Source organism: Lathamus discolor, chromosome 5 (genome assembly GCF_037157495.1).
Source record: "Lathamus discolor isolate bLatDis1 chromosome 5, bLatDis1.hap1, whole genome shotgun sequence".
In the NCBI taxonomy this organism is placed as follows: domain Eukaryota; kingdom Metazoa; phylum Chordata; class Aves; order Psittaciformes; family Psittacidae; genus Lathamus; species Lathamus discolor.
This window is the reverse complement of record NC_088888.1, coordinates 40,908,087-40,918,978: the sequence shown is the minus strand read 5'-3', so window position 1 is coordinate 40,918,978 and position 10,892 is coordinate 40,908,087. Positions and strand designations below refer to the sequence as shown.

The 10,892-nt window shown below is 39.4% G+C and overlaps 1 protein-coding gene across 8 annotated transcripts in view; it reads left to right on the top strand.

Annotated features, from left to right (window-relative positions):
* Positions 1-10,892, top strand: part of EPM2A (EPM2A glucan phosphatase, laforin) — a 109,403-nt gene that overhangs the window by 5,502 nt on the left and 93,009 nt on the right. For 7 of the 8 annotated variants that reach the window (XM_065680494.1, XM_065680495.1, XM_065680497.1 and 4 more), the window contains one exon: positions 9,285-9,459. In XM_065680494.1, the coding sequence (XP_065536566.1) occupies positions 9,285-9,459 (175 nt within the window). Of the gene's footprint in view, positions 1-5,563; positions 5,654-9,284; positions 9,460-10,892 lie in introns of those variants that run through there. The other variant, XM_065680501.1, reaches the window with a different exon arrangement.

Below are 10,892 nucleotides of genomic sequence, written 5' to 3'. Positions count from 1 at the left end.
TTCATTACTTCATTTCTGTGTGTCAGCATTAACCAATTTATACTGAGCAGACTACTGAAGATCAATAAAGCAGGAGAGTTGCCCATGAAACTGCAAAATTAGAAGAATAAAAATAGGATACACACATGCTCCATCCCTGGCAGTGTTCAAGGCCAGGTTGGATGAAGCCTTGGGTGGGATGGTTTAGTGTGAGGTGTCCCTGCCCATGGCAGGGGGTTTGGAACTAGGTGATCTTGAGGTCCTTTCCAACCCTAACTATTCTATGATTCTATGATTCCTCTGGGTTTGGTAGGTGTGTGTTGTTTCCTGCCCACAAAGATAATAGGGGCCCTGCTCTGACTGCTGTGAGAGCCTAATTAGAGCACTTGTGGTTATAATAGTGAAGTTAAAATAAATGTGTTATTTATTCAAAGACTTCATTTATTTACCGTTGTTCCCATCCCCCACTTCACTCCCTGACCTCACTTCCAAGTGACAGCAGCATTTAGTATGGGTTGAGAATTTATTTTCAAGAGCAAGAAGCACTAAGAAGTGATAAGTAAAGTAACTGGGATAATATGTTGGTTAATATTTTTGTGATGGTTACTATTTTGATGTAGTTTGTTTCCTGCCTGTAGTTCAGTGGTCATTTCTGGTATGGTAGTAAGGAACAAAGTAACAGTTACAGATAGTACAATGCCATAGACTGTTTCAAAGCAGTTAGGAAGACTGTATTACAGTAAACATTTTGTTGCTATCAGACATTCTTCTATCATCTATTTATTTTATTGTTATTTTCAACCATCTCTCTGAGAAGAACCTCTTTTATTTTTTTTTTTTTACATGAGCTGAATTCCCTTTTAATTACTTTTCTCTGTCTTAGTCTACATAATTAGATAGAGCATTTGCTTAAAAAGTGTTAGTACAGGAACAGCTCCCACTCAAAAACACCTGTGTCTAAGCAGACCTAGAGAGAGAAATTCTTATTTTCTCATCCCTGATTTAAAAGAAAAGAAAAAAAAAAAAGGAAAAAAGGCCTTGATTAACAGCATTAAGCACTGAGGAGGGCTTTCTTGTAAGCAATTTAGTTATAATTCTGGCATACTTTTGAAAATCCATAAAAAGAATTCTCTTAGGAGTAAGATTAATAGACTAAAAATCTTGATTTCAGTCTGGATTTTCGTACAAACAAAAAAACTTGTTTCCTTGGTTATATATATCAGCCCTACCAAATGAGAAGCTGAAAAAGTCTGCTTTAAGTCTGGCAGAAAATAAACATGCAGTGTATGATGCAACTAGCCTTCGCTTTTTTGAGATCTCTTTTGGGTTGGCAAATGCAAGGAAACGTTTCTGAAAATCAAACCAGTCACGAAGGAGGAGTTAGTGAACTAGGTGCTGCAAATTAACAATTTTGTCTTATAACAGTATTAGGTATGTAAGTAATACAGTAATTTCCGTTACTGTTTCAGAATCTAATGGGAAGATGGTTTATTGACAGCAGGAAAAGTAGCATTAAAAAGCAAAGTAAGTGCTTTTATTAAGCAAGTAAGGGTTAGTACACGACATACAGAATTCAAATGTGTTATTTGGCGCTATTTGTCAGAGGTGTGAAAACAAAGGGCAATTATTCAGGGTCTTTGCTGAGACTTTGGGAAGGTGGCACTCCAGTTTTAAGATCCCGTGGCAGACTCATGCTGTTAAAATACCTAGCCTCACTCAGTTCCAGTGAGGGGAATCCAGCCTCCCCTGCTTCTTTTTTTTTTTTTTTTTTTTTTTTTTAACAATGAGCAGCAGTTTGGCCTTTGTGGGATTGAGACTGATCCTATTTCAAGACCTAAGAGACTGACTTTCATAAAGACAGTTAGGCAGCAGGGAGACCTCCGTGACAGAAGCTGCTGTAAAGGTTAAGTAAATTTGAATGTTTTGAGTATAGTGAAGGAAGCTCAATTAATGTCTGATAATGACGCCATGCAGTAGCACATTCAGGTAACTGAGTTGTGTGCAAAACAGGACTTGAGGCTATTCTTCACTGTAATGTTGGTACGAAAGATATGTAAGCTAGCAAATACTTAATCTTTTAAATCCTTAATTTCTGAGATTTTTTTTTCCATGTGTTTCCGTTAGTTCCTGTTGTTCTATTACTTTTTTTTTTTTTTTTAAATCTTCTATTCCTCAAGCCCTCCCCATTTCTTTGCCCCCAGAGTGTTGAGAGTGTTTGTGATGTTACTAAACACCTCCAGGGGAATTTCTAAGCATGAACTCAAGCTGCTTGTTTACCTCGTTAGAGGACCTTGTTTAATACTACAAATGTAATTATGTATAATATTTAGGCATATTAAAAAAGTTTTACTTGTCATATAAAGCTTGCTGCAAAATAAATGACAAGTATTGTAAGAGTAAATCTTTCCTGTTACTGATTTGTAAATAGGTGATCTGAAAATTGCCTGGGTATGTGCTGTTTGGGTTTCTTAGTTGCTATTGAAGCTAATGTGCATATACAAGTAGCCCCGTGGTTTTTCAAAGGTAGCAGTGAACTGCGAAACATGCTGGCCTTGCTGGGGTTTGGAGGTTTGGAAGTTGTACACCTGTGGTTTAGGGTCTGCATAAGGCAGGGATAAGATACACATCACCTCTGTGGCTGTTGCATGGAGTTTCTACATACCTTCCCTCACACAGTGAAACCGGACAAATATTACAACTTCCAGCAAGGTATGCAACAAGCCAGTGGCTGAGCAAGCTGTGACTGAGCAGTGCACTAGTGCACTCTCTGTGAAGGACACAGTGAAAGAGGCAGTCTTATTTTTTCATTCATTCAGTTTGTTTTTTTTTGTTCACCGCATTCAATGGTGCTGAGAAATTTCATTGACCCAGATTTTGCTCAGTATCTTTTAAGATCGAGCTGGTAATTTCGCCACTGTGACTCTTCTGTGCAATCTGTGTGCAGTTGTCCTCTCTCTCAAGATGAGTCTGTGCTGTTGGCAGAATGCTGGATTATACTTTTTCATCCCTGCAGTAGAGCTGTAATAAAATACTAATTGAAGGGTTTTCTTTGCATTCTGTTACTGTGTGGTTAGATCAAATTTCAGAAGAGCCTCTTTTGGTCCCTGCTTATCTTCTTCTAGTCCTTGGTCTTTGGACATCTTTTTCTTTCTTACTGTATCTTCATGTTTTTCTTTTGTTTCGATCTCGTCCCTGACTTTTGCCAGTGCCATGTATCAGTTAATGTGGAGATCTTTGATTTTAATCTTTTGTTTGGTTGTTTATACAGCCAGCTTCCTTCTTGTGTCACTTTGATCATTATTCATATGCGTTAAAGCAGGAGCCATAAGTGCAGTCATGCAGATTTTGAAAGACCCCTCTGTGAAGCTTGAGCTGTAAGTGGAGCTGCTTGGTTACTTCGAACTCCAGCAACAAGTTGCAAAAGCAATGAGAAACTTTCTATTTTAATGCCTAGAAACTTATGTTTCTCTTTTAGACAAGCATTTTTGCTGTGGAGAGTCACAAAGATAGAATTTAAATAAAATCGTTCTGGACCTTATTGAAGGAAAAAGGTGATAACCTATCGATTAAACTAGGACCTGTATCTTTTGACGAACTCTTATGAATTCCTTCTGTTCTTTAATTAGGAAAGTCGACATGATCAATCAACAAGAGAATTAGTACTGTTCAGATATTTAACTTAGCCTTTTTAATCTTTGAATTTTACATGTTTTTAAGTGATTGTGTATTTGCTTCCCCAAAATAATTAAAACAATGTTTTGCTGCTTGGAATGATATGAATAAAAACAAGAAGAGTTAAAAATACTGATTTAGAAGTGTCTTGAACTGTAAAAGTTTGTATTTCCTGTTGTGTATTGCCCTTTCTCAAAGGGCATTTGTGCTTGTTTTCATTTCTGCAAAGGTGAACAGGTGGGTGGAAAACAGATTTGATTTTCTTTACTGGGCAGCAGGAAACTTGAAATGCTGTTGAAATTCCTCCAAATCTTTGAGGTTGCAGAATGTTTTCTTGACTACTGAAAAAAAAACCCAAACTAATCATGCAAATAGTTGTTTATTTCGTATTAGAAGTGCCTGGATGCCTACCCAGTGGTCTTATGGTGTGTGCTGTGAGCAGCCTGTGAGTTCTGAGACAGGAGATCTTGCTGTCTCATAAAATGCAGGTGAGGAAGTGCACAGATGCTTGAGCAACGTGTTTAAATGGGAGTTGTGATGAATTCCTGCTCTGGAGACTGGTAGAGTCATGGGGGCTTTATTCAAAGTTTTTTGAAGTCTTTGTAAAAGGTTTGGGTAAGGTTGGGGACACTATTCAGTGTAATGGGACAGATACATTTACATTAACAATTTATGCATCAAAGGGCTCGTTTTGGTGAGAATTTGCCTTTCAGCTCCCTCAGGGATTCTGCAGTATATCCTCACAGTCAGCACTCTGTTTCAAGCTGTTGCCCTCCTAATGAAATCTAAGCCACCCAACTTGTAAAAGGGATGTGAATCTCTCCAGCCATTCAATCTCTGCATGAGTGTAATGTGCCTGGGACTGGCAGTGGTGCATGCTTTGTTGTTGGTAAAGATGTGATGTGCATTTGTGGTCCTGGAAGTACACTGGATTGCAGCAAATTATACCCTGCACCGTCTCTGCTTGCGCTATGCCAGGCGGTGTGGAGGCACCGTGGCAAATGTGGTTTCCTGGCACAGTCAGGATAGCCTTCCCAGCTTGTAGGTGGGGCCCTTTCCAAGCTTCAGGTGCAGAAACTAAACTTCAGTGCTAGGCCTTCAGTTTTGGTAACATACTTTAGGAAACACTTTGTACATTTGAGAAGTGAGGAATAAAGATGAGCATGGTTTCTGTGAGGAAGGGCATCTGTGTCTGACTTCTTAGCAAAGTCACTTAGAAAATCCATAGGTGCACTGCCCTTCCAGATAAAGCAGATAAGGGGGATTTTTGGAGCAGGATAAATGTAAACTCTTAAGTGGAGTTGGGAATTGGTGTGGATATGAGTGGCTTCAGGTATGAGCAGGCATGTCTGGACTCTGCATACAGGGAGTCTCATGTCACTTCTGTCTGCACTGGCTGCTTTTATCTCTGGTGCCTAAGCGGAAGGTAAGATACAAGAAAGGGCAGCAACATATTTATGATGCACTGAGAAGAGTCAGATTCTGCTGAGCTTGGTCCCACTGCCTTCATCACATGCTCCTTTCCTCCCAAAATAACCAACCACATCAACAGCCCTGGACTAGAGAGAGCACAAGGAAGTGGTGGTCTTTGGACTGTGGTGCTGCTGGTCACTGCCTCAAGCTTGCTGTCCTGGGCATGGGAAAGTGCCCATGCTCCAGGGATCCAAATCTAGCAAGATTTTTTGCTTGGCCTATTGTGGTGATGGAGGGGAGAGTAAATGTTTCACTTTGTATGCCAGATTTTTGTCCTGCCTCTGAAAGCTATTTTGCTTTTGGCAGGAGCTCTTCCAGGGCTTGTGAGAAGTCTTGGGCTGGCTGTTCTGAGTCAAGTCTGACGGAGTCACGTAACTACCACAGATGAGATGTAAGGAGTCTACTCCGTCAGCAGAGCTAAAGGGACTAAAATGAGATTAAAGCGTGTCTCGCCTGGATATGCATCATACCATGAGGCTGATGTGCCTTGCTTCAGACAGAGGAAACTCGAGAGTAAAGTTTAAAAAAGGTAGGGGCAGACCAGCTAATGATTTCTGCTCATCAGCCAGGCTGTGCCATTTTCCTAGCTATAACATTCTGCAGATATATAACAGAACATATAAGTGATCCTGATTGTTTTCTATTTGAAACATGGTTTATGAGCAGTTACCTTGAGTGAAAGCTCCTTTCATTGGCTGACTTTTATATTTATATTAAATGGTTCTGGAAGATGAAAGAATCCAATCTTCAGCTCTTTTGTAGCAGCTCAGAATTATTGATAAGTTCTACATTACTCCTCTGAACTTGTCACCTGGCTCTACTTATGAAACTGTTTTCTTGCATTGTGTTATGGAGTCCAAAATATTATGGTTTTCCTGTGACAAACTGTCCTAGCAGAAGCCTGATATGAACTGGTATAACAATTTCCTCCTTTTTTGAAACTTATTTGTTAAATGCGTCTTGTGAAACAAGCTGTGTCAAGAAGCACCTATGTATCATTTGGGTGATACCTGGGTAGTGAGATTTTGATCGTTTGAGGTAATTGCCTTCTTTCATAACTCTTTCAAGGGGAATAGAGAATTCGGCTTCCTGAACACAGTTCAGTGTGCTAATACTGTTCTCTAATTTAGTATTTCTTTCAGATGGTAGCACTCTCGCCTTCCTGTCTGAAATTATAACGTATTTGTTGAATATATATTTAACTATATATATTCAACAAGTAAATGTATATACACAATATATATACACAGCATATATATATGTTGAATGTATATTCATATACATTCTGTTGCATAGACATTTCAGTAAGAGGGTTGTTAATTCATAGATCAGTATATAACATAAGGAGTAGTAGAAAGCTATGCAATTCTCATTAAAAATGTTAGGAATGCAAGTAGTTAATGTTTACCTGAGTATCACAGGCAAAACAGAAACTAACTTTTTGTGATTCCCGTTTGAATTTAGGCCACAGTGGAAGGTGAGTTTGAGTGGTACAGGATAATCAACAGTGATAAATGACAATTAGAGAAGGAAGCTTTTCAGAATGAGATTTGACAAAACCTTTTTGAAGGAACAAATCAAACAAGCATCTCTTGGTAATTTACTCTTGGCCCTGCTTTTATGTGGTATTTTAGGCTGGGTAAGGAATGAATGGTGGTGAAGGTAAATAGGTTACAAAGCAGGAGTTTTCTGCCATTTAAGAAGGCAGATGATAGAGAAGGAAGGGGAAAAAAAAAATTGAAAGGAGGACGGAGAGTAAAACTGCCAAATGACAGAAATACAAGCACCTCAAGCAGCAGCAGTTGTAAATGGGAAAGTAGGAAGTATGTACTGGTGCAATTGAGATCATGAAGACAAAGAGTGAGGCTTTGTTTTGTAGGACTGACTAGTACCTTGAGGGAGGAAGGAAGGAATTAAGCAAGAGGAAGAGGTCATAGGTTGTGATTGCCAACATTTATACAGGAACCCTTGTGAGAGAGGGGGAAGAGCTGTGAACAGTGGAAAGAGCAGTCCTTGAGGGAGCCAGAGTGGGTACGAGGGCACCCACATGCAAAATAAAATAAGGCTGAGAGTAGCAAAAGAGGCAGAGATCCCGGGAACATGGTTCAAAACTGCCAGCGGGCAGTGAGGGCTGGCAGCTACCTGGGGGCTGCAAGACACCCCATGGGGCTGGCAGTCCCAGGCATCAGGCACCTCCGTGGAGCCTTTGGATGGGGATGCGGCTGGGATGGGATATCTGCCCATCAGCAGGTGAGGGTCAGGGTCAGACACAGCCTTGTGATGGCAAGGCAGGGCTATGGTGATGTGCGCTGCTACGGACAGTTGTGAGAGAGTAAAATGGGGAAGGCAAGATGTGTTATTTGTGGTTGTTAAGATTTTGAATATGACAATTATGAATATTTATGACAAATGTCATAAACATCCATAGGTTTTGTTATCAGTGTAAACTGCTGTCTTTAAATACTGTTTAGAAGTGCTAAGAATGTGCAAACAATTAGAAATGTGAGATAAAAATATAGTGGTGATATTTGTAGCTTCAGGGGGTATATACTTATCTTGCTCACTGTATTTATGAAAAGCTGTGTCCTACTATTGCATATGATGCCTAGTGGTTCAGCAATACAGAGAAAATAGTTTTCTGCTAAGTCTTTTTTTTTTTTTGTTTTGGTAAATAATATTTCACAATTATGATAAAATACTCTGCATGTCATTTGGGAATAAGGAGGTTGAGCTTCGGTATTTAATATTAGTCTTACTCTCCAGTCATTGCATTAATACGTCTCCCAAAACACACTTGCTCTAGCAAATTTCCCTAAATGTGGTGCTTGGAAGCTGGTCATATATTCACGTGCAGTGTGAAATTGAAGATACTCCTTTGGGCTTAATTTTACTCAGAAATGTTCTGACATCATTAATAATGTATATGAGTCTTACATTAAAAGAAAGCCATAGTCTAGGTCACTTTTAATCTGCACAATAATTCCTACATGGCAGTTAGTGTTACAATAAGTATGTAAAAATGGAGGAAGGGGGAGAATATATATATGCTGAATTTTTGGAGGCTAGATAACCTTTTTATTGACACAGCCCAGTTCAACTGAAGATGCTTATTCTGTCATGGTCTTTAAAAATTGGTTTTCTGTACTAAAGCTCACACTATTGCTGTAAGAGTAGAAGAAGGGGTAATGGATATTAGGTTGTGGAAAACTAAGAAAATATTCTTACTTTAGACAAGACTGTTTTAGGTAATTGTGATCACTCACAGATGTGACTATCTCTCTCTGGGTCACTTTGGGCAACTTTTACTGTATATGAACAAACTATAAGTGGGACATGTGCATCTGTAGAGTACAAAGCAGCTGTTTATTGCTTAACAAACATAAAAGATGGTAGGATTTAATGAACTGCTAGGCTAGGCATCAGTGTGCGTCCTGTGCACGACAAGGCACCCGAGAGTCTTTGCTGCCAGGCACCTGTGGATGAGGTGGAGGAGGACCAGTCTCCTCTGTTCCCTGAAACAGATCTTCGTCACTTCTGGGTTGCTGTCTGCCATCTGCTTGCTTTTCTTTGAGATTTGATCCCTTTCCACAGAAGTGTTTTTCATCCTGAAACCTTAAGCTGGTAACAAATCCAGTGTCACCAGTCCTACCTTTATTTGTGGTTTTACCTTTCTGATCTTGAACAGAAAAACTCTCTTCTTTCTCTGATGTCTTTCTTGTAGCTTGGCAGTTTCCTTGGGAATAAGCCTGAGGCAAGGTGACACTGCTGTACCATGTCAGAGCTAGACTGTGCCACAGCAAGCTGGACCCCCCCAACGGAGGTCATACAGCAGAAACATTAAACACCAAAGTCACATATTATCAGACATCAAATGAGGAACTTAAATGAAATTAATTATTATTGAAATTTTAAGTGCCACAGTTGATGATTTGGGAATTTTATACAGCTTTAATGCTTGAGATTTTAAAAATAATTTGAAAATTTGAAAAACACTGAATGCTTGCTTTGTGGTAGTGCTTCTATTACCGCTGTTTCAGATGTTAATAATATGTTATGAGAAATGCACTTTGAACAGGCAGCGAACACCACTTCTCAGTTCACATCTCCCGCAAATCTTTCAGAAAATGCACAGCCTGCAATTGTCCTTTCTTCTGTTTTAGGTGATGGGCCCCATCATGATCGATGTTGTGTTTACAACCAGAGCAACATAGTAGATGGAGTTTACTGCCTCCCGATAGCACACTGGATTGAAGTCTCTGGACATACTGATGAGATGAAACATACAACTGACTTCTATTTTAATATTGCAGGACATCAAGCTATTCATTACTCCAGGTAAAAGAAAAGTGCTGGGCTTGGCTGGTGTCCAGCACTCAGACAATACTAATAAGAGTAAAGTGAATTTGAAGTAGTGAGTGGCAGTATATATGTAATACAAAAGTTTAACAAAGTTTCAGCACCTCTCTGCAATTAAATATATCTTTTGGCAATAAGAAAGAGAGATTCTGAGTTCAAGGGTACCTGGAGCCTGTACAGGTATGTTAAATTGCATCATATCTGAAAATGAGTAGTTATAATTTATGGATAAATTTCTGAAAACCTGTCATTTTCAAATGCTTGTCCATGCACACATGTAAATATGCATGTATGTAGTGTGTTTGGTTTGGGATTATTTTGCTGAAGATCATCTCCTAGGAAACAAAAAAAATACATTCTGGCACCAGGATTTTAGGGCATTACATTATTGCTCATGTGCAGCAGTAACTGCTCTTACAGACGATTTCTACTTCTGTGCGTGCATTTAAAAAAATACTGAAACTTAAACAAGTCTTAAAATGTTTGTACTTCCATGCCGTTCACTTGAGTCCAACTGCAGCAGCAGTGGAATATCTTGGCCTGAGTTAGGAGACAGTAAAGCTTAAAGAGAAGAGGGCACCTACCCTTTAGGGCTGCAGATAAAGCACATGCTGTATTTAGAGCAGCAAACTTAGTGCTGGTGTTTAACAAAGAGGCACTGAAGAACTTGGGACTATTTGTAACTTCTTCCACATCTCCAGTCATGGACGTGGCAGCAAGTTTGTTGATTGATAATGGTTGCATGAATGCTGACAGCCCTGATACACCATGTGCAGCTGGTGGTGGTTGCAGAGCAGTTAGTGATCCCAAAGAGATATGTATTTTTTTAAAGAAATCAAACCACCTCTTACTTTCATTAGGTCTTAGCATTGTGTTGTGTGAATGCCTCCAGATTACCATTGCAGCTACACCAACCTCACTGTCTCATCTTCTCTTTCTACTCTTTGGTCTCTACCCTCCCACAGGGTAGGAAGCAGAGTTGTCTGTCTTGTTGTCAGAGTTGCAGTGTATAAGGGAAAGATTCCCTGCTCTTATTATCTTTTGGAATAGTATGGATTCATGAACACTGTTAGGCATATGTAGGTATCCATGTGGCTTGGTACATTTTCCCTGAGAGCCTTTCAAGCTATATAATACACCTGACAGACTATACTGTTATCTGTATCTTAAGCATCCATTTCCAACACCCTATCAGAGAATAGATCTTGTTTATTCCCAAACACAGATTTGTCAATCCCAAATAATCTTTGCTTGGCAGAGGAAGTTTGAGAGAAAGAAGAACAGCTGTCAGAAAAGGAATATCAAAACACCAGAGGCTAACTTATCTTTCTTTCCAGGGGCAGCAGTGATCCATTTAATACTGCCTTATCTGCATGACTATATGTTTCCAAGATTAGGTAAAAAGCTGCAGA